Genomic DNA, 24,023 nt, shown 5'->3' on the forward strand with positions numbered 1-24,023 from the left:
AATAGCACTGTATTTAGATTTTATACAGTGTTAGATTTTAAAGCTCTTCGTATAATGTATCAGGAATTACATCAATATATACGTAGGACTTTATAGGCACTTCCACCTGGTAAAATCTTATTTCCTGCTGTGTTTTCACAGTAGTTCCTCTGCGGGCAGAGCAGAATTGATCATCTCTGCTGTCACAGAGAACACCCGACCACAGAGGTGAGGGTGGGGGTGGTCTCTGCTGCAGCGCATGCCTGGGGTTGGCCCGGCGGCCACTCAACCATCCTGAGAAATTCCCTGGTCTGAATCGTAGGTTTGTCCCTGCTGGCTCCTCAAAACTGCTGTTATTACTCTGTGCTGACCACTTGCTAGCAGCTCTGTAGCTCAGATTCGATGGGAGGGTGGATTGAAAGACGGCACTGTATCCGAAAGGACGGCCGAGACCATGTGCTGTGTCCCTGCGTCTTCTCGGCTTCAGTGGGACTGTAAGCCCCCTGAGGGCCAGCGTATTCCACCCGCCTTGTGCACCGCCGCACGCCCAGCACATTCAACCAAACAACCGTGTGAGCGAATGAACGAATACATGAATCTTCCTGGACCTTTCTTAGTCTGCACAGGGGGACTAAAAATAACTCACTTCCTGGGGTTGTACCAGGATTCAGTGGAGTAGCAATTCCATTTGGTGTTTTATAATGCTCTCGGTGTAAAAGTATTTTAATATAGTTTAAAACATAGCCCAGCTCCTGACAGCAAGTTCCCAGATGGCGCGGTTCGTGCCGGAGGCCAGGAGGGAGCTCCCTGACTCAGACTCAGCTGTGAGTGTTCGCGGTTCCCTGGTGGTGTTTATAGCGGAGGACGCAGCCCAAGCACCTAAAAATTCCCCTCCCAGTCTTGAACAAGCCCCCTCACTCTCCCGCACTGTGTCCCCATCACACACGGCTGCTCCTGCCCCACAGTCAAGCCAAGGACCTGGTGCAGCTCCCTGGACCTGGCAGCCCCTCCCTCAGCTCCCCGTTAGCTTGGCTGTTGAACTTGAGTGGTGAGTGTCTCCTTACAGACGCATTGCCCCGCTTGCCTCCTTACCGTCCCCTTTTGAATGGTGGCCTCTGTTTTCCTTCTGATTGTCAGTGTGTGTGTGTGTGTGTGTGTGTGTGTGTGTACGCACACATACTCACTGTTTCACAATTCTTAAGTGAAATTCCTCCGTGTTTGGTACCAGGAGTCACCAGTCGTCAAGTCAAGGCCTGAATCTGACCTTCCGTTTAGTTTGAGCAGCGTTTAAAGTGCATGTCATTTCTCATTTGCTCAAAGACACGCACGCATTCCTGACTGGAGGGGTACCGCCCGGGCCCGCACTTCGACGTCACCACTATTAGCTGGTTCCCTCCGACAGGGCGAGTTCTTGCGAGTGACCAGAGTCCTCACAGCTCTTTGGGGTCCGGGGCCCAAGACTCAGCTTCCACCTCAGCCCCTGTAGACCTGGGACAGTCCGCCCCCCACGTGGATAATTCCCAGCACTCCCTGCGCGGCCGCCTTCCGAGCGCCGCGCCCACCTGCAAACCCGCTCCGCACTCTCTCTGCCAGGCTCCTGCCTCCCTTCCACCGGGACACGCGGAGCGAACCTGCTGCTCAGCTCTGAGGCCTTGCTGCGGTGGAGGCGGGGGATCGGGAACTTGGGAGAGTGGGGAGGGAGTCAGGGTGGCAGCGGGGCTTTCTGAAGCGAGCAGTGCCCCCTCCCCCGCCACGCTGATGGATGGAAGCCGGGCGGGGGAGAGCGGGGAAGGGTGACTTTATTCTGGGGCGATGGTAGAAGCCGGACCTCAAAACCCAGTCGGCCTCCCTCACTCTTTGCTCGAATATTTGAGTGTCTGCGACATGGCGGGAAATGACCAGAGGGAGAGTGTGGACAAGAGCCGGGAGCCGCGGCCAGGGGCAGGCGGCCCCTTAGGGCCCCGTGTCCTCGAGTGTGCAGACGCAGGGGTTGGACCCAAGAGGAAGCTTGGGAGCCTGGCGTCTTAGACAACAAGACGGAAAGCAGTCAAGGAAGAGGGGGGAAGTCACATCAGAAAAAGAGGAAAAGCACCCATTTGGATTCAGCCAAAGAGGCCACTCAGTGGGTTCACAGGGTCCACACCCTCCCTGCAGGCGAGCCCAGGCTCGCCGCCTCCCCCACCCACGCTGGTGTCGGCAGGTGGACACATTCCCCGTAGAACCGGCCTCCACTGCCGCCCCACCGCTCACCCCCTGCCTGTGCCCTGAAGTCGGTCCCTCTTCTCCACCCAAGTCGCCACCCTGCGTCTCGGCTGCATGTCTTACTCTGTTGGACAGTGGCCGTGCCCTTGTAAATGCCGTGAAATCATTAACTCTCCACTTCAGCCATACCAGCTCCCCCCCCCCCCCACACCTTGGTTTCCTCAGCAGGCTGTGTGCTGGTGGGACCCGAGAGTTTACTGTTTGTTCACAGACCCCTTCCTCTGCTCGGGTGGCCGCCTCCTTTCGCCTGGCAGACGGCTGTTTGTGAACCTTCCTGCCGAGGCTGTGCCTCTTCTGCCGCGAAGCCCCTCTTGTCAAGCCCGGCAGAATGATGCGTTCCTCCCCTTGTGTTCTCACCGCATCCTGGTGGCCGCTGTCCCGCTGGGTCACGGACTCATTCCAGGCCACCCACCTGTCCCCTTGATGGGTTTTGGGTGAACGTTCCGAGGGTTGGAGGTCATGGTTTTCCAGGATGGCACTGTCCTTGGTTTGTACCCGCCTCTCAGCCGTCCGGACGGCAGGCGCAGGGGGACTCGGCTCCTGCCAGCTGGAAGCCCCACAGGGGCAGGGACAGGAACCCACTTGGGAAGAAGGAGCAACAGAAGGGTTTGGGGGCACAGCCAGGCGTTTCAGATCCTGGACGTGGAAGTGGAAAGAACCTTCCATTTTCATCCTCGGTGGAGGGGTGGGGGGAGTCATTCGTGAAGTTGGAATATAGAATATCAGGGAGAGAGGAGAAAAGGGGAAGCACCTCGTGCCCTGAGAGAAGCCCTCCCACTGCAACACTCTGTCTGTCTCTCTCCTGGGGCAGCTGTCTGTCTGTCCTGCAGAGGAATTCCACTGAGGCCTTTATCTTATTAACATCAGAACTCAATTCACTGACTTTACCTGAAGGTCCGAATCTGCAGGAGAATCTCAATTCAAAGAAGTAAGAAGAACAAAACTTAGAAGAATAAACGAGGAGAAAAACACCTAAATGAAAAATAGGGGCAGATTCTCACAGTCCGTGGACACCTTCTCTCAGACACCCCCCCCCCCCAGGGACGCCGACTGATGCCTGGAGGACAGCGGATGACCCGGAGAGGAGTGAGTGGCTAAGGGAGCTTCATCACAGCAAGAGCGAGTCAGCCTGGCATTCCAGGGGCGTGGCCATTACACCTCAGTCGCCCCAAGGGTGAAACTGCGGGTCATCCAGGGAAATAACTCGCGGGAGGCGCTGCCCAGCAGACCGGTCACCGGAACATGAGCTATAAAGAGCATGTAGCTCCAAACGACGTTTAAGTAAGAGGCCACCCATTCCAATACCCAGTCAACAAGCCTGGTGAGAGGGAGGAAGTGGGTGGAGTTGGGGGTCCCCAGGGAGTCGGGGAGAGCCCCCCACCTCCAGGCGACCGGAGACTCAGCCCCCCTCCTTGGTCCCAGGAGGAAGGAAAGGGCCCTGTGCTGCCACATGGCTTGGTTTTTCTAAGACGCCAGAAATCCTGATTTGTACGTAAAACGTCCCGATGCTTAAAACGTTGTATGCATCGAATTCCACACGACCCAGGGCAGCCTTCGCTGGACTGGCTTCCGGGCTGCTGCGCCCGCTCCGAAAGTCTACGTGACCCCTCGCCTTAGCCCCAGAGGAGAAGGGACGTCAGAGCTGTGCCCGGGCCGTCCTCCTCCTGGACACGTTCGAAGGCCTTCAGGGAGGCCAGGCCTGGGACACAGCAGACATCGGGGACAGACACCCATTTCCAGTTCTCTACGATGACAAATGTCCCCTGTCATGATGGGAAGAGGCAGGCTGCCTGTGAGAAAGCATTTCCCCCATCCCACTCTCTGCCTACCAGCCAAACTAAGAGAACAGGTTTGTAAGGCTGAGGGGAGGGGGGGCGTGGCAGACGGGCCACGTGGCTCCTCGGTGGCCCTCACGTGGACAGGGCCACACGGAGGTCTGCAGAGCCGCTGAGCGCCATCGTCCCTGGCTGCCAAACGCACTCGAGAGAAACCTAGAGACGGAATTGCAAAAGGAAGAGGCCCGTGTTGCCACCTCGGTGAACCTGCAGTATCACACACGTGAGCACACACACGCATCGGATGCTGCTTTCGTAGCAGATAAATGCTAAAAATCAAGGTTCTGTGAAGCAAAACATTTGCCGTGAACATGGACAGTCATCTTGTTCTAGGAAATCTTGTGAGTGAGTTCCCTGGAAATGTGAAGGATCCTTTGAACGTATGAGACAGGTATGTAAAGGGTCCATATAATTCTACCTAAATAAATCCGTGTTCCTATACAAAGTAACATGCTAGGACCTGGAAATGAGTCTAATGGCCAAATCAAGCGGGCAGAAAAATTATAAACCTGCAATGTGTTTCAAAAGCACCATTAGCTGCCGACTCCCGGTTACGAGATCGACCGGGCCTGGGGATGTAACGAATGGCATCGGGGAAATGGCCGACAAGGGCGAATAACTCCGCACAGTGACGGGCAGTCACCGCGCCCGATCACGCTGCAAATGTGGAAGCTCCCTGCTGTCTGCCTGCAGCTACCAGCTTGTCACTTGCCAGCCACGCGTCACTAAGTTGAAGGACAAGGCATCATCATCCAGGCAGCACGCGGGGGCCTGAGCTTCTCGCCTCGACCGACACACAGGCCAGTGGGTCACCTGCCACCCTGCCACTTCCACGTCCCCAGGGGGGTGTCAGCGCTGCCTGCAGGGGCTGTCAGAGCCAAGCTCTCGGGGAAAGGAACCCCCGTGGTGAGACGACCAGGCCTCGCCTCTGCATCCACGGGACTCTCAGTGGACCCAAAGTCCGTGCTAAGCCAAACTGCTCCTTGGGGAGGAGGCGAGTCTTCCTGCCCAGCCGAACAGGGACTCCTCTCCTTTAGAACGAGCCCAAAGGAGCCTCCTGGCATCGTCGGCCTGTGCCGCTCGCCGGAGTCTGGGCTCCCAGGAGACACAAGCCGAGCGTGAGCAGCGAACGTGCGTGCCATCTGGACCTGCCCGAGTGCACAAACGTGGGGCACCCTGAACAGGCCGACGTGGGGACGCCGTTTGTCCTTAATTCAACCTCCAGCTCTGTCTAAAGAGAGCCTGCGAGAGGGGGGAGAACACTCTCCGTCTGCTCAGACGGGTCCGCACTCACTTCCCGGATCTTCCCGGACACGCAGGACTTCCCGGACACGCAGGACGGGGAAGGAAAGACTCCGCAATGAAACCCACCGCAGGGGTTCCTGCTGGCCTCCCTCTGTTCAACGGCTCGAAGAACTGGCCGTGCTTAGCTCGTCAGGGTAACGATATTCCTCTAGCCACTACAGTGTGTCATCCTAGGAATAAAAACGAGAATAAATGACAGGTGCCCGCTGCCTGGGAAGCGGGGGAGGGAGGTGGGTGCAGAGAGGTCACTTGATCGCCTCACTGCAGTGTGCTGACCGTATGCACACTTCTGGAGACACACACACGCACACACACATGTCTATGTTAACAAAATGGGTGAATATACGTATGCATATGTATCGTATGTATGTATAAGATACAAAGTGCTAGTTAGAGTGCCGCATGAACCACATCACTAACATCATCACACTTAATATTCCCCCAAAAGCATTGTTTTGAGGCTTGTCATTTCCAAATTACACAGCAGGAAGTTGAGACCCGGGGGACCCCTGACCTCCCTAAGCTCACACAGCCGGTGAGTGGAGGCGTGGGATGGACCCCAGGTGCGGGGGACACCGGCCGGGGCTCTGGCCACCACAGTGAGCTCCTCTCACACTCGGGGCACCGAGAGCAGAGCCGGGGCCGGGGACTGGTTTCGACTTTGTTTCACTGTAAGTCTGTTGAACAGGCATTAAACTCCCATGATTCGGAACTCGAGGGCAAAGCGCTCAGTGGGAAGCTGTGCCCCGCCCTGTCCTCCTTGTGCCCCCAGCCCCTCCCGCCCCATCCACAGTTCCTGTGGTGCCAGGGGCCCCCCAGACCAATGTGGCCCCCTCCCCTCCATCACACACTGTCCACATGGGTCTGTGGCTTGTTTTGTTAACTTAATGATGGGCCTTAGGAATCGCTCCGTGTTGGCATGTAGAGAGGGGCCTCGTTCCACACACGGCATCACGGCCTCCCACACGTGACGCACCGTAGCTCAGCTACGTGTCCTGGTGCCCGACTGCTGGGCGTTTCTGGGTGCTGTCTGGACCGTGCTACCTTATTACAGTCTCTCGTGGGGGGCAGTAATTTTTCTGTTGGTTCTTTTGGGTTTTTCTGGCATCAATAGGACAAGAAATAGCAAGTGTTGGAGAGGTTGTGTAGGTAAAGGAACCTCATTGGCTGCTGGTGGGAATGTACGTTGGCGCAGCCTCTACAAAAACACTGGAGGCTCCGCAGAAAACCGAGGAGTTACCGTCGGGCCTGGCGGCCCCTCTTCTGAACAGCTACCCCCCAAATGGGAAAGCACTTGTTCGCAAAGACACACACACCCCTGTGTTCACTGCAGCACCATTCCCGGTGGCCAGGACACGAGACACCCCCAGTGCCCTCCTCCACTGGGGGACTGTCACCGGTGGCGTACAATATCATGTTGCGTTCAGGAGCACAGTGTAGGGACTAGAAGTTTGCATCCCTTACAAAGTGACTGCCTCCCGTCAGTGCCCCTCTGCCACGCCACAGAGTCACTGCCACATTACCCGCCGTACCCCCTACGCCGAGTTCGGGGCTTCGTGACTGTTCTGTAACTGCCCGTCTGGACTACCAACCCCCTCCCCCTTTCACCCAGCCCCCCGACTCCTTCCCTGGTGGCGACGCTCGGTCTGTCCTGTCTGTGAGTTTGTCTCCGTTTGGGACTTCATCACACTAAAAAGTTTACGCAGCGAAAAAAACCACCAACAAAATGAAAGGACAACCTACTGAATGAAAGAAGATATTTATCAATGATACAGCCAATCAGGGGTTAATATCCAAAATATGTAAGGAATTCATACAACTTAACAAGAAAAACAACCAATCTGATTAAAAAGTGAGCAAAGAGCTTGAATACACATTTCTTCAAAGAGGACAAACATATGAAAAGATGCTCACCATCACTAACCATCAGAGAAATGCAGTTAAAACCACAACGAGATACCACCTCACACCTGTCAGAATGGCCATCACCGATAAATCCACAAACAACAAGTGCTGGAGGGGACGTGGAGGAAGGGGACCCTCGTGCACTGGTGGTGGTGGGAGTGCAGACTGGGGCGGCCGCCGTGGAAACCAGTGTGGAGGGGCCTCAGAAGTGGGTCTGCCTGTTGACCCAGCCACCCCACCTCTGGGCATTTGTCGGAAGGAACCCAAACACCAGCTCGAAGCCCTGTGGGCAGCCCTGTGCCCACTGCCGCGTTGTTTACAGCAGCCACGACCTGGAAGCAGCCTCGTCGATGGGCCAGTGGGTAAGGAGGAAGTGAGACGTGTGTGTGTGCAACGGAATATTACTTGACCATAAAAAAGAATGAAATCCTGTCATTTGTGAGAACTTGGATGGGCCTAGAGGGCATTATGCTGAGTGAAATAAGTCAGACAGAGAGATCTCACTTTAGGATCTCACTTTTATGCCGACTCTGAAAAATGAAATGAACTTTCCTTTCTATCTCCCCAACCAAAACACTGCACCCGGCTTCTCAAGCCCCCCCTGACCAGCCCGGCCCACCTCTCCGCCCTGTGTCGCGGCCCCCAAAGGCCACACCATCCCTGGGGCCGGGCTGGTCTCTCCACTGCGCCCCTTCACAGGGAAGGACCCAGGGACCCAGACGTCACAAAGCAGGGTGACGTGAGAGAATGGAGTGGACAAATGCCCTCCCTCCAGGCTCTGGAGCCCTCAGGGTGACGGGGAGGAAGTGGTCGTGCCTGTGTCACAAGGTTGGTGACGTCGTATGTGACTGTAAAGCAGTCAGGACTCTCCGGCAGTGGGGTCGTGTGCGTTTGGAGAGCCAGGCAGTGAGGAACCTCGTCCCCGTATCCCTGCCGTAGCTTGGCTGCACTGGTACATAGTCGTCACAGGGGAACATGACTTTCTCAGTTTAACTAACAGTTCACGTTTTTTCCGACTGCACAGAAGCACAAACAGCTCTGAGTCTTGGGAGCCAAGTTACCTGGCTCACCGAAGGCCCCTTCTCCTCCTTCCCAGTTCTACCCCATTCCCCAAGGGCCTAGTAGCCCCGCTCTGGGAAACCGTTATTTCTGGAAACATCTGCATGGTGTGTTCACACCATACACATTAGCAGTGACTGGTTCCTTTGTGTCGACGTCCTGGTGGGGTCTGTGGAGTCCCCTCAATAAACACCTCGGCCAGTGGTGAACCTGACCAAATGGCTGGCAGATGGACACCAATTACCGTCCTTGCTGTTGGCCACGTGAGACTGTGGGAGGTACCATAGAATGAGGGTCAGATGAGAACAAGCATAGACATAAGAAGCGGGTATGTTTAAGGAAAAGCCCTCCTCTGCAGACCAGCAGGGGGGCCAGCCCACCCCTCTAGCAAGGTCTTCCAGAGGGGACTGTAAGCTCCCTGTGGGCGGAGCCTCTGTCTCGGGCTTCTGGTGCGATCTCTGTAACGCTGAGAAGGAGGGGCACGTACCAGTGGCTCACCGATCATTTTCCAGGCTCTGCTCCAACCACTGACCCTGTATGAGCTTCACCAACCCTGACAAGGAACCGGTGAAGTACTGACTCCGGTGTTTTACAGACAGGGCGTGGCACTCACATGGTCAGTAAGGGGTGGGCTTTAGCCCGGTCCGGCTTCAGCGTCCACGCGTTACCCCCCTACCTTTGTCTGCGGGGTTGACTTTGATGGGAAACAGTGTTGGTGGAAATGGAGATTCGGCGCGTTCAGGAGCTGCCCTGGACCAGCCCTGTTAATGTCAAGTTCAGGGCAGTTCTGTCAATAACCACCAATGCTTAGGGAAGATCATCAGAGAAGGTTCAACCGCTCGTGCCCTTTTCCCTAAAAAAGAAATGCCCTGGAATAATAGACTAGGGGCTGCTACCTGCACTTGGAGAGGGTCTGCCTCCCCCTGAACCACCGGGCCCACTTCCTCGTCTGAGCTCAGTCACGAGCTCGAAGACGGTCGGAGCGGCTCACGTCTGACCAGAGAAGGAAGTCCTTTCCAGCTCTGCCCCTTTCATCGTTCACATTGCTTACACTGCAATCAGTTTTACAACAGATAAGGAAGGTTTCCTTTATTTCACCGTTTCAGGAGATGAAGTGAAGTTAAAATCCTGTCCAAATAGTAATTATGTTTTACCCATGTTTCAAGCTTTGCCTTGAATTTCTCTGGTCACTTTCAGCTGTAATTCTAAGTTTAAAAAAAGGCTTCCGGGTGCTTTGCCTGTTCACCACCAGAGGGCACTATCTCGTCTCTTCGCTGTCAAAAGCCAGCCCTGCCTCCTGCTTTGTTTGTGCTTTTCAGCCTTTGTCATATCATGGTACATATAAACTAATTCCTACAATTCTGCCTCACACCAAAACCCATATTTTTTGCCTATCTGACGAGAATAGGTATAATTTTGCTTCATTCACACGGCCAATGCTGTGTCGGCTGTTGTCATTTTTTTTATTTGACAGTCTAAGGGAGAAGGGGTCAGTGCCCCTGACCAGACAGGTACTGCGTGTTTTGAAAACGCTGGAGGCCCACAGGCTGCAGATCGCTGGGGAGAGAGGCAGCTGGGAGGCTGTCGAATTCTGCCTTCGGTGCATTATGGCGAAGGCGTCTGAAGTGGAGACAAATTTCAGACCCAGCGCCCACTCTGCCACCACGTGGTGGGAGCCGCCACCGATTGGGGCCTGGGTGCCGTGGCCACGTCCCCTCTGAATCCCACCTGATGCGCCTTTTACAGAGGAGGAAGTGGGAGCTCAGGAAGTCACCTGACACCCCCAAGGTCACGGGGTCGCCCCACAAGGACTTGAGTCAGGCTGGGAACCCAGGTCAGCCTCCGGGAATAAAAGAGGAAGATTCCCATGGTGCCCGTAGCTGGTTTCCTGACCCAGGAAGAGGCAAACGGTGCTTACCCGCGCAGAGACCACCCGCGCGGAGACCACCCGGCCGGCCCTGCAGCGGGGACGCAGGCCAGAGGAGGGGCGTGGAGACAGCAGCCTGTCTGAGTGGGACTCGCAGCCCCCGCGGAGCCTGCAGCACAACAGCGGGGCACCTGGCGCTTCCGCCCGGTCTGTCACACCCATTGGCTCCAGTGCGGTGAGTGTGGCCATTTAAGGGGCCCGGCACCTTGGGACAGTTTGTCTCCTAAGGGAACTGTGTCTCCACCTTTGACAGAAGTGGCCTTTGGCTACGCCTGGTCTTGGGGGATCATGGCGTGAGTGTGTGAGCCCAGGAAAGCAGCCGTTTTCACACATGACGTCCGTGGGTCTGGAGAGCGTGGCTTCCGGTGCGCACCTGCGTGGCAACACCTGCCCGTGCCCCCACCAACCTGGCTGTGTCGGCGGCGGTGCCCCTAACTTTCCTCCGTGTGCCAATCAACGGCACCTTTGAGACCCGCCGGGCGTGCATTTGAGGCCGTCGGTGTTCCTGGACATCGGCTCCTGCATCCGAATCTCCGGCACTGCCCTGAGTCCGGACAAGGTCACTAAATCATAAGGGGCGGACCGTCGCTCACCAGAACGCCCTCGCATTGTCTGCCCTCGGTGTTGTCTGATGAGCCGCTTAATAAACTCCTGACACTTCATCTCCGAGGATGTAGGTGGGGAGTGTGTGCTGTGTGTCACTGGGGGGGCTGCAGGCTGGACCCTCATCATTCTTTGTCCCGCAGCCCCGTCTGCCTGGCATTTCGGTTTGAAGTCTGTGGAATGTGAAGTCACAGGGCTGACGCACCTGGGGGATAGGTACGCAGATGCCGGCTCGGAGACAGTCCACACGCATCTCACACGCTGGTGTCAGTGGAGGCAGACACCACGTGCTTTCCATCTAGAAACATCTTCAGCTGGGGGCAGGCTTTTAATTCCCCTCCCCTCTGGGGTCACGGGTCAGCTGTTGCTCCCCACAGGACCCTGTTTATTTAGACTGGTTTTTTAATCGCTGCTTTGTTCTAATGCTGAGTAATCTCGTTCATCCCGTGAACTACAACCCCCTGAAGGACACAGACGGCACCGAGCGTGTTTCCTCGTCCTGCTGCTCAGGCCGGTTCCCTCCCGGTGTCAGTGCAGCAGGCGGGCCAGGCCATGGAGACAGACTCCCCGTGGTCCCTTTTGGTCACGGACTTTCCGGGGCGTCAGGCCTGGCTCCCGGGCCCGCAATTCACTCCTTCCTCATTCCAGGCAACGGCCGCTGTGCCGACAGAAGCAGGGTCCTAATCGCAGCAGATGCGGGGACCCCGTGTGTCCTGAGGGACGGGAGGACGGACTAGCTCAGGGGCCCCTGGGGACTGCGACCTAGACGGTCACGGCCTCAAACACCCGCTCTCGTCAGTGGACCAGGAGTAAGCGAGCATGATTTTTAATTACGTTCTTTATCTTGGGGTGATCAAAGATTTGCAGGCAGCTGTACAAAATAGAAATCTCTGTACCCTTTCCCTAAACGTCACCATGCGGACACCCGGGCAAACAGAACCTTTCGGGGATGGAGAGCTAGTTAAAAATATCTGGGAACACGCCTGAGAGAGTGAAACATAAATAGCCTCACAAGCAGGGTGCGCGCCAGTTGGCGAGGAGTGGGGAGGGAGAGGAGGCGGAATCGGACGCGTTTAAACACACCTCCCTACGCCCGCCGTGCCTCTTCTTCGGAATGTCCCTTCCGGAAGGACAAGCACACCTCTTCCTGGTGTTTCAGAAAACGTGACATCATGTGATGTGTTCAGAGAACAGGAACAGATCAGTTTAAATGGCCCCTTGTCTGCAGGGAGCCCCTCACCGCGGGGAGCGGCACCAGCTGGAACTCGGCCAGGCCCCCCTGGCTCAGTCGGCCCCTTGGGAGAGCTATCATTTTGGGAAGCCCTGTGGTTAACCAACACCAGTGAGGTGTGTGGATGATGCGGGGCTGTCCAACCCACGGCCCGTGGGCCACACACGGCTTAGATGGCTGTGAGCTCGGCCCAACACAAAACCGTACATTTACTTAAAACGTTATGAGATTTATTTTTGTGATTACTTGTCACGATGATTTAATGTGTGGCCCAAGACAACTCTTCTTCCAGTGTGGCCCAGAGACGCCAAAAGGTTGGACACCCCTGAGAGTTCCACTGAAAATGCCACACGACCTGGGACCTGTTCCCACAGTTTTGGTTTGTGTGTCGTTAGCTCCATCTTTATGGGATGTTCAGCGTCCCAGTTCCCGGGCACTAAATGCTGGAGGCGCCCGAGAGAGTGACAGTGCCTGGTGGGGCCATTTTCAGAGGTGTCCCATCAGAAGCATCCTGGGGATACCAACCAGACACAGTTTGAGGGCTCCCACTCCCCACCCACGTCTGAATCTCTGTTGGGCACCCAGAAATGTGTGCATCTAATGAGGGCCCCGGTGGTTCTGATACCCAGACTGGTTTAGGAAACGGGGGGACGGCCCTGCCGCCCTCTTCCCTGATTCGTCTGCAGGACTCCAATGGTTTTTTGTCAGCCAGATGTTTGCTACTGTCTGAGGTCACCTAGGAAGTCCCTCCCTGGTCTCTGCAGTGCTAGGAGTTAAGGAGCAGTGCAGCAGACATTCATGCCACTGAATGGGACTGACGGGGGGGGGGGGGGGGACCAGGAAGTGTGCTCGGTCTGCCATTTTAACCAGAAGTGCTGTCTCCAAAAGCTTGGTGTGCCTTCTGTGACTTTTTATTCAATGACTCTACAATTCATTTCTTATCATGGTAGTTTTTTTTTTTTTTCTTACCACAGGGGGGACTTTAAGACCAAAGATTTGGCTTTGTGAGGCAAAAGAAATCAACTTGTAGAATTTTAGAAATAACTGAGTAGACCTTAGAGAAGGGCAGTGATTCTGACCCACTAATGAAGCATTTCATCTTTTAATGGTAACTTTCAGTCTTTTTATAAAAGATAAGGTTGAGATGTGCCTAATTGACCTATATAGAAAACACATCCATGAGCGTATTCTTAAAGATGTCTGTAATGTTTAAAATAGTAGTGTCCTGGCCACTGTCTCAGCAGGCTGAGGGTTGAACCCTCAACCCTGTGCACCAAAGGTTGCAGGTTCATTTCCTGGCCAGAGCACAACCTAGGTTGCAGGTCTGATCCCTGGGCATAGCATGCACAAGAGTGAACCGATTGGTCTTTCTCTCTCTCTCTGCCCGCCCCTAAAATCTATAAACATATCTTTGGGTGAGGATTAAAATTAATTAATAATATTGGGTTGGCCAAACATTTCATTTTTTCTGTATGATGGCTCTAGTAGCGCTTAGTTGATTTAACTTCATTCAAAACAATTTTGTTAGATTGTATTGTGACAGCTGTCATATCAGTGTGCATTTTAAAAAACTTATCAAAATTGGTGAATATTTGTGCAGCCATTTAAATATTGAAGATGAAGAAAATATGTAACATTTTGGGCATATTTTGCTTTATTATTTCAAGAAGGGTAAAAAAAGACAAACGCAGAAGAAGCTTTGTGCAGTGTGTGGAGAAGGCGCCGTGACTGATGGAACGTGTCAAAGGTGGTTTGCGGAGCTTCGTGCTGGAGATTCCTCGCTGGGAGATGCTCCACGGTCATGGAGACCAGATGAAGTTGATAGCGATCAAGTTGAGACATTAATTGAGAACAATCAACATTCTAGCATGCAAGTGAAAGCCGACATACTCAAAATATTCAAAGCAGTAAAATTATTGATGAAAACGAGAAATGTATCTTTTATTTTACAGAGAAAAACTAAACAGATTTTTGGCCAACCGACCAACCAAATAAATTTTAAAAAATAAGATAAAAGCGTAAGGGAGTGGCCACCGTTTATCGACGTCAGACATTGTGCAAACCCTGACATCTCACCAGCTGAGTGCCCCTCCCTCCTCATCTGTGCAGAATGTCCCGGTTTCCACATTGAGACTCTCGTGTCCCGAGGAACCCCTCAGGCCTGGGCACACCGGGCCAGCGGGTCACCCTGCATCTCCACCTCAGCTAATCCTCAAAGCACCTGTATGTGACAGGAACCACCGTGAGCCCATTTCACAGATGAGCAATCGGAGGCACAGAGGCCGGAATGACCAGTTCCCGTGGCTGCTCTCAGAGCCTATTTCCTCACCGCTCTGTTCTTGGCCGTGAAGCCACAGTCACTAGGGGCCTTGTCACCTCTTCCCTGTCCAGGGACAAAGTTAATGTATGGACTCCACACCAAAAGAGCCTGTTTAAAATTTCCTGGCAACTTAAGAAACCAGTTTCACAGGAAATTAATTGTACCCCATTCCATAGCAACAGAAAGTTAAAGCCACACCGAATTCTCCAAGGCTTTCGATGTTGTTTGGGGAATTTGAGGCCACTGGGCCTGGGGGGATGCAGCCAGGGCAGCGGGACACCACCCCTCGGAGTGTTCCAGGAGCGTGGCATATGCCCCACAGCTGCTCCGAGGGACCCGGTGCCCAGGGACCCGAAGGAGCCCCGGCCAGCGACTGGGGCCCTGGCCGTCCGCTTTGGCCCAGAAGGCTGGTCGGCTGCCTCTCACTCATGAACTCAGCGGAGTGAAGCGCTGGGGTGCATCTGTCGTTCGAGTTGGAAAGTGATTTTCGATGCATGAAAGCTGGATTGTTAGGAATAAAGCCATTTGTGCTCACTGAGTTTTGTAGAATCGTGACCTCTTGGGATTATTGGTCTGCAAATTGTCCTTTGGAATAACCCGATGGGGAGGGCACAGGTCCCCAAGTGAGTGAACACGTACGTGCTTTTCTGCTGAAATTGTAACATCTTATGGAGATAAACAAGGACTTTATTCCGAGATACTGTGATGACCATTTATCAAAGGTACATTTCTGGAATACCTTAAGCTTATATTTATTGTTGTTCCTGACTATAAAATAATTTGTAGAAACACAGAATTTCTATAATGAAATAAAGTAAAGACCCTAAAGTCCCAAGCATATAATTACTTTGGGCATTTTTTTAAAAGTTACCCTGTAATTCTTTCTCCCTGGAATACAATGAATCATAGCTATTTATATCACAGAACTTGGGGTTGTCATTAAGATCGTGTCCTGAACAAAAACTTACTGACTTGGGAATGTGCCCGCTGATAAAAGGTGGGTGCCCTGTACCCCCTTGTACCCACTCTCCCGCCCTGATTGTAGTGAGCATTTGTCCTCTGCAAGCAATATTCTTCCAGAAGATGATTTGTATTGGTGGCCTAGGATTTTCTGATACGGGTAGACTTTAGTTTGCTTGACACATTTGTCATATCTTCAACAGATCAAATTAAAGAATACTTCACAAATTTTTGTGCAGGGTCTTTATTGTATTATTTTTATTAAGTGGAAGTTGACCACACCAGCCACTCCAGCGACTTCTTTCCTAGGGGGACACTCTGAGGACACTCCTGCACAGGGAGCCCGTGGGCATGTTCGAGAATGTTTGGAACCACACCATTCTCCCAGCCCCAGACTGGTCCGGGACGCGAGTTACCAGCCGGACAGACAGTAACTCGCTGCAGTTAAACACAGCAAAACCTGCGCATCAACGGAAGTGAACAGAGCTGCCCTGGCTGGTGTGGCTCAGGGGATTGAGCGCTGCTGGCCTGTGAACCAAAGGGTCGCTGGTTTGATTCCCAGTCAGGGCACGTGCCTGGGTGGTGGGCCAGGTCCCCAGTAGGGAGCACATGAGAGGCAACCACACACTGATGCTTTTCTCCCTCTCTCCCTCCCTTCCCCTCTCTCTAAAAGTAAATAGAATCTTTAAAAAACAAGCAAATGAACGAACAGAGCACTATTCCCCGTGCGTGCTGCTCACAGCCCCTTCCGTCACAGCGGTGAGTCGGGGAGAAGACTGCGGCCCGGGGTCCACTCAGCCAGGGTCCAGACACAGACCACACAAACCGCGGTCGGTTGGAGATGCGCACACAGGTGCAGACTCTAAGGAGAGAAAAACGCTTGGTTGCGCAGGATGGCACCGTCGCTGCTTCCGGAAAGGCAGAGAGGGGGCGTCTTCCAGGTACAGCGACCTCTTTCTTGTCCTGTGCCATTTAACACACGGACGGTCCTTATAGAACACGTGTGTGCAATGTTCATTATAATTTTGTGTGTGGGGGGGATATTTCAAGGGGAATAAGGGCACTGAATACTGAGGAATTCACCCAGAAACACGGCACAGGAAGCCAAGAGCTATGAGATTATTGGCCTCGAAAGTTCCCTGTCCAGCTCCATAAAATAAAAACTCAAAAAGAAACCAATGGGGTCAATGGAAAACACGTGGAGAAATGACAGCCAGGAAGTTTCCAGACCTGAAGAAAAGGCATGTTGTCAGATGGCGTGTAAGCGGCACACACAAACCCGGACCCGGACGGGGACGTGTCAGAGCCAGCGAGCCTCACCAGCCGAGCGTCCCTCCGCCCCTGTGCCATGTGGGGGACACGCCAGGCCCCGGGGCACCTGCCTTCCTGGGCAGCCACTTGGGGTTGGGTGACACCCCACGGGATGGGACGGCAGAGAGGCTGTTCCCTGGGACAGGAACCAGAGAACTGGGGACGGCCGGGACCGGGCAGACAGGCGCCCCTCCCTCCCCACCCATGGCTCTAAGGTGGGGTTTCCCTGAGGCCCCGGAGCCCTGGGTGCTGGGCCAGCGTCCCCATCCCCACTGGGAGGCTGCCAAGCGTGGAGCGCGGCCAGCCCAGTAACTCGTCATGTCACACGTTCCCCATTTCTGCTTGCCTCCTGGTTCCTCGGCTGGACCACCCTGGGCCTGCACTCCCAGGTCAAGTGCGGGCACCACCCCGTAGGAAAGTTTCCATAGCAGAGCTCCAAGGGCAGGTCTCACATGACTCGTGGGCTGGACATCGTCCCCCTGCCCCCAGGGTCACCCCTGCATCCCCCGCCGGCCCTCTGCCCTGCAGGCCGCTGGCCATTGTGGTGGGGGGCAGCCAGGCCCCTGCTTACCTGTGCTGTCCAGCCCCGGCCACCCTGGGAGGAGACTGGAGAGACACGGGTCACAGCTGGTGGTCGGCGGCTCGGGGAGAATTTCCGCTTGGTTTCTGGGTCTGCCTGCCTCCCACCACCCCCCGTGGACCTGGGAGACGACAGGACAGCGTCCCGCAGCCAGGTGTCCCCCTTCCACCCTGCCCTGTGCCATGACCCTCTTTATCAGCAAAGCCTTCCATTGTGAACGATTCCAATCTGAGGGTGCCATCTGCCTCCTGTCCGGCCGGGCGGCGAGGAGGAAGGGTTAAGTTGTAACGCAGTTGACCTGTGCTGGGACCGCGCCCCGCCTCACACCTCAGTTCATGTGGCAAAAGCAAGTCACATGTGGGGTTTTTAAATTACTTCAGAGGCCAAGCAATGGGGTCCTGGCAGGAAGCCGAGTTCCAGCACCGAAAGGGACTCTGATGAGGGGACCCTTCAGGGACGGCAGCGAAGTGGAGGGGTCGACGGGGACGGGGCGTAGAAAAGGGCAGGAGCTGCCAGAGGAATGCACACAGACGGAAACCGTGTGACGACACGGAAGCCCACGGGAGCCTCGGGACTGGCCGCCTCTCCGGAGCCCAGCCACCGCCCTGTCCGGCCGTCAGTGGGGAGATGAACACCCTGACCCCCACATCCCGCCCCTCCTTCTCTCTCCAGACTCCCGGCTGCAGTCCCAGCCTCCACTGGCATGACCTGTGCGGAGGGGTCAGCCTGCCGGGCTCCCACGGGGGCTGGGAAGGGCTGTCAGGGCTCAGGAGGGGGACGAACAAACACCCGGACCAGAGGGACAGCAAACTCCGGGCGAGGAGAACCCTAATTTTGTTAAAGCGATACAAGTGTTCACGTGCAAGGGAAAACTGAATGAGACATTTAATGTAGCAACCTCATGTTGGTAGAAAAATAGATGCTTTCCATTTTCCATAGTGCTTAGTATATTTTCCACATATATGGCTGTGCATTACTTCCCCTTCGGAAAAAATAAATGCTAATGGGATGATGCGTTTATTTCCATTTTCACGTTTTAAGGGAAGGATTCCATTCACTTCCCGGCCTCTCCCACCAGCAGGGCCCCAGGAAGGTCAAGGCCTCACGGGAGGCGGCGTGTGGATCGCGGGGGAAGAATCGTCTAGTGTGGGGGCTTCGGTCCTCCTCCCCCCCTGGCAGATGCGATCTCATTGATTACGACCGTGTAGTCAGGTAGCAAAGCTGACGCCACTCTGTCAACCACAGTGTCCGGTCCCGGGGTCCGTCGGTGGGCGGACCTCAGAGCGAAGGCGGCAGCCTCCTGCAAACCCAAGCTGCAGCGCCCTTCCCAGCTAACTGGACCTCACGCGCAGCGCCCTCTGGGCCGCCATTTCTGTTCTGCAGAACTGTTAGAACTGTTAGAACTGTGAGATTTCTCTTTCTCCCGCTGCCTGTCTCTCCTGCCTGCACTTGAACTTAGAGCGCACCCTAGAGGCGCAGGGTGGGATTGTCAGCAGCTCCTCTGTCCCCTGACCCACAACGCCCCCGCCCCCCTTCTATTTACAGAGCTGCCCTGGGCTCCTGTGGGGGGCGGGCCAAGCATTCAGTTTGTACAGGAGGAGACGTCAGGTCTTTGGAATGTCACCGACCAGCTGTCGAAGGCAATGTTCCCAAAGCAAACCCTTAGCCCCCACGCGTGTCTCGGCCGAAGCCCGGGTGGGGAGAACAGCAGCCGGACACCTTTCTGCACACCCCACTGGCTGCTCACCCCGGCCTGGGTCGGCTCAGCCTGGGCCCCGAGGGTGCCGGGCTGTGTAAAGCCAAGGATCTCACAGCCAGCAGACGCCTCTCATTTGCCGTCTTCTGAAACCGAAAATTCTGAGCCGCGTCTAAAGAGCACATGTAACTAGCTGTGCTTTTTAAAGTGGTTTTCTAGTCTTAATGTTAACTTCTAAGAGTATGAGTCAACACGTATCTTATTAATACTCCATGTACCTCCACAGAACATGCGCTGTTTTTAAAACACTGCAGGTAAGAGCCAGTTGAAAAAAAAGAATAAGACACGCATACAGACCTTTTCAAAGTAAGGTTTCTATTGTAAACGCCACACGAGTTCAAGGCGGACTGTAGTGAATCACACACATTCTTCAGACTCAGTCTCCAAGTCCCGTGTTGTGACTGTCGGACTCCGTCACAAAGCTGCGATTCGGACACACTGAGAAGAGAAGCCTGTCGGCCGGAGGGGCCGTGACAAAGAGACAGTTCCGAGTTCCTGCCAGTGCCACACTAGTCCCCACGACCCTCAGTGTGTCAGGGGCAAGAAGAGCAGCACTCTGTTCACTGGGGATATAGTCAACGAGAGTCCTCTCTTGTTAAGGGAACAAAGACAAGCTCAACACACCGGGGACCACGTCTCCACCTTCAATCTTCCAGAGAAGCATGTCCGACGTGGGTCACACACACACTCCTGTGGTACCGTCGCTGGCTGGCCGGCGACTGCCCTCGTGCCCGGGAAGCACAGTGCGGGAGAGGTCACTCGGTCCCCGCCGGGCCCTTCACTTCCACCACCAGGATGCCATCGTGGCAGAGGAGGGCGGACAGGTCCCCGGTCTCCACGCCCTCGGGCAGCCTGTACTGCCGGGTGAAGCTCCGCGAGATGAAGCCGTGTTCGTCCATCCTGGTTCCGTGCTGCGCCTTAATCAGCAGCCAGCCTTCGAAGGTCTGGATGATGATGTCTTCGGGGAGGAACTGGACCACGTCCAGCAAGACCTGGAAGCGTGCCTTGCCGCCCCGAGCTGGCGCCTCTGCCTCGGTGTCCCCTGCCGGATCCCGGGCCGTGCCGGCTTTCCCCAGGTCCACGGTGGTCGGCCCGGGCAGTGCGAATAAGGCGTGGTCCAGCCTGCAGCCCTCCAGACCCCGCGCCTCGAACTGCTCCTGGTAGCGCACCGGGGTCTCTATGAGGTGCCTGCGAATGATCTGTGCCATGGGGGAGAGAGGGGCAGCGTGGCCAGCGTCCCTCTGGGCTGTGTCCCTCCGGGCTGTGTCCCTCCAACGGTCCGCCCAGCCAGAGCCCTCCGACCAGATTAGCAGGTGGAGCGGCCACTGGCTTATAACCCTGCAGGCGGGCCCTGCAGATCAAGCCCGAAAATACCCCACGCCCTCAGTCTTGTGTTGCCACACAGGCTGACAGTGCTGGGCTATTTATAGGGCGGCTCCCAGCTTGTATTCATGGAGCTCACAGCCCGCTGAAGCCGCCGTCCCGCCCATCTGACCCCGCCACACGGGGGTGCTGAGCTTATCTCCGGAGGAAAGGAGTCGGAACCAGAGGCAGCGTGTGAAAAGTGCAAGTGCACTGCCCTCCCAACAACCAGGGCAAAGGCTCCGTGACCCCTCAGAGCAGCGGGACGGGCGGACTCCCTGCCCACAGGAGCCGAGGCTGCGTGGCCCCGTCTCCACGGGCGCGGCTGGTGGGGTGCGTCCGGCTGGAACCCGTGGGGACTTAAGATGCACACACACATCCAGATCTCAGACCCGAGACAGGCCCACAGCCCTCGGTTCCGTCTCTTCTCTCCCCTCCTCTTTTAAGCCTTTGTCCTTAAGGGACATTGGAGCCCCATCCTCCTGGGTTATTCCATTTGACTCGTCAAGAATGAGATGGGTGACGAAGCCGGAGAAGTGTCCAAGCCCAGGGTGGGAGGCTGTAGGACGGGGAAACTTAGTGATGGACACAGAGCCGGTGGGGAGAGAACCATGGGAAAGCTTCGCACTGTGGGAAACGCAAGCCCAGGAATCTAGGCTGAGTCTAGGCACAGAGAAGTCACAGGTAATTTCTCCCCTACAACAGCCTTTGCGAGGATGGGGCGAGTCCGTGCCTACTGCCGTGGGAGGAACCCCAGGCCTGCTCTGTGGGCAGTAATGTGCTGCGGTCAGTCGTACGAGCCGGCGTTCGCTGCTATAAATAGGGCCCCTCTGCGAGCCGCGGCCTGGGAACAGCAGCTGCCGCCGGGGCGGGGCGGGCGGGGCTGGAGGGAGACTTGACCTTCGCTGTGAATAATCCCTGCTTTTGATTTCTGTATTGTGTCTGTAACACACTTATACACAAGCTTCCTTTGTACATGCAGGGGTTCACAGTGGGGTGACTCCCCCCAACCCCGTGTTTACCTTGCCCCGCCCCTGCTCCGAAGCCCAGTATAACCAAGGCAAACGCCTCACCCACAGCCTCGGTTCAGGGTCCCCGGGACCTGCGAGGAACCAGCCTCCCACACCGGGAGGCAGCCGCACAGTGGGGCAGCCGCCTGCCCTCTCAGACTCCAGTCGAGGCCCCTCCTACTCCGGGGGCTGGCCCATGTGTAACGCTGACCTTGGCCAAGACTGCCTCCTCTCTTTGCTTTCTTCCCTGCCAAGCCCCGCGGTCCCTCTCAGAGCCTGGATTTGGTGCAGGACTTGGTGGACAGCTGCAGCCAGGCACCCCTGCGGGGGCACCAGTTGCTTTCCGCAGATGCAGAGCCAGTCTCCAGGGCTGCGCCCCCCGCCCGTGAGCCACACTCCCGCCAGACCATGTGACTTCTGGGTGAACAGAGCCCCCGGGGTCCTGGCCTGCCGTGGAGTGACCGTCTGCAACCGTGGCCTGACTTACTACGGAGCCCACACTGCAGGCGGTGAGGGCGGCCGGGCGGCTTCTTACCTCCCCATCTCCTCCTCCTTACGAGACACCGACTTTCTGAGCCCAGCGCCAGCCTCCGCCTGACCCTGCCCAGTCTGCCTCCCCGGCCCCTCCCGCCCCGGCCAGATCCTTCCTTCACCCCAGCCAGTGAGTCTCGACCACGCCCCCTCTACGGGGGGGGGGGGGGCCGCCTCAGCAGCACAACCACCTCCCAGGGGTGTTGGGAGGGTGGGACTTGATTCTGGCCATCAGGCACTTTCTCCGTAGGGCATTGTGTCAAGAGATCGAGAAACAGGTGTGTGTCTGGTGGTCTCTGCAAGTCACAGCAGCACACCTGAGCGGTTGTTCACTGTCTGACAGGGGTTTCAGCCCCTCCTCTTAGCTCCTCTTTGGAGCCCTCATGGCGAAGCAAACAATTCTAACTTTCTGGACCCAGAGGATGCCTTTGCCTGCCACTGAGGGTTTGCACGAGGTTTCAGCCTCTGAAATGGGACCAGTACCAACACCCGCCTTTGGTCCAGGTTAACTCTCCCATTCAGAGATGGTTTCTAAGGTGTCACAGCTCCCTGCAGTTGCTAGGCAACCGAGCAAGGCCTAACGGGGCAGCTCGGGACTTAGAAGAAGCGGAGACCCTCCCAGGGTCTGCACGGAGCTGTGAAACTGATTCCAGGTAGGATGGGCTGTGGGGTCGCAAAGCAAAGCCCGGAAGGGTTCATGTTTTTGTGCGATGGGTGCTCTCTGGTGGGAGAGACTGGGATTACACCAACAACGGACGAATAAATTCTCTAGGAGCAGCTGGTACTCTCTTGCCTTTGACTCCCTGCTCCACGTAAAGGCCCTCGGACCCTGATCCCATTTTACTGTTTGGTCCAGAGCTTTCAGCTTTTAGGTCACTTGTTGGACTGGGGGAGTGGGGTGGGACGGGGAGCTTTTCAAAGGATAATTTGCGAACCCTTGCCTCTGAGCGAAAACTGTTAAGAGTGAACCACGTCGTTCTGCATAGACAAACCTAGAGAGGGGCCACAGCCGTGTGGTCAGAGGATGGTTTTCTGGGATGGGAGAAGGCAGACTCGAATCCTCAGTCTGCCCGCTCCTACCCGCTTGGCCCGGGGCAGAGCACGACCTCTGTGCGGCTTCGTTTCTTTCCGCCAGGAAACTGGGAAAAACACGTACACCTCTGGGGGGGTTGTGAGGATTCGAAAAGAGGTGTAGAGAGCTTAGAATGAAGCCCAGCACACAGGGCGTGTTTGGTGAGTGTTAGGTGGTACCCTTGGGTCTCCAAAGCTCCTTGGAGGAACAGCTGGCCCTTCCCACTCAGTGCGGCGACTTTAAGAAAACAGCAGGGAGCGTGGCCCGTGTGCACACCAACCTCGGCCTTGGTGAGGTGAGGCGTTGTCACCGGGTACCAGCCACTGGTTCTGCGTGGATGCGGCTCAGCCACTCCGGGCCCCGGGAGGCCCCTTCCACACCTTCCCTGTGGGACCAGGGCTGTCCTTATCGGCTACGATCAAATGATTTTGTTTTCCTTTCTCCACAATTTGCTTTTAAGCCCTTTGGTGGTATTAACATTACTTTTTCCTTGCTGAACTACTAAGCTTGAGAAACTCCAAATTGCTTTTTTAGCCCGTGGGGAAATTCCAAGGAAATACTTACTAAAGCTGCTCATGACTGGTTCTCAGGAGCCCCCCAAGCTGGCTCTCCCACAGCGCTGCTCCCCCGGAAGGTCGGGAAGACGCAAGGTTACAGGGGGCGCAGGCTGGGCCGCGGTGGGCGGGGCCTGGGGGCGGCCCAACCCTCCGGGCTGGAGACGGAGGCCAGGCTCCCGGGTAGCTCTGTGGCCGGCCAGACCCTGGTAACCGAGGTGACCCTCAGCTCCCAGGACGAACAGAATGCAGGACAATGTGTAAGGTCCCTTCCAGGTTAAAACATGTACAGCTAGAAGGAGAGAAGAAGACAGGCATGATGCTGACAGCAGGCGGCCTGTGTCCTCTGCAAAGTCACCGCGCCCAGGTTCCTGCACTGCTTCCCGGCCCCCACCCCCACCGCCACACAACCGACCGCCTCGTCTGCGGCACCACCGGTTGGCGGGCAAAGGGCGGGTGCT

The 24,023-nt window shown here is 55.8% G+C and overlaps 1 protein-coding gene across 1 annotated transcript; it reads right to left on the reverse strand.

Annotated features, from left to right (window-relative positions):
* Positions 1-19,327: 19,327 nt before the first annotated feature.
* Positions 19,328-21,137, reverse strand: HSPB3 (heat shock protein family B (small) member 3). The gene has a single exon (XM_037163829.2). It carries the CDS (start codon positions 20,239-20,241, stop codon positions 19,789-19,791), a length of 453 nt encoding a protein of 150 aa, XP_037019724.2. The 5' UTR covers positions 20,242-21,137; the 3' UTR covers positions 19,328-19,788.
* Positions 21,138-24,023: the final 2,886 nt, after the last annotated feature.

The sequence above is a fragment of the Artibeus jamaicensis genome, unplaced genomic scaffold (genome assembly GCF_021234435.1).
Source record: "Artibeus jamaicensis isolate MK-2021 breed Jamaican fruit bat unplaced genomic scaffold, CSHL_Jam_final scaffold_369, whole genome shotgun sequence".
NCBI lineage: Eukaryota > Metazoa > Chordata > Mammalia > Chiroptera > Phyllostomidae > Artibeus > Artibeus jamaicensis.

Excerpts from the sequence above, each read along its gene's own strand:
- HSPB3 (XM_037163829.2), bottom strand. The coding sequence starts at position 20,241 with ATGGCACAGATCATTCGCAGGCACCTCATAGAGACCCCGGTGCGCTAC.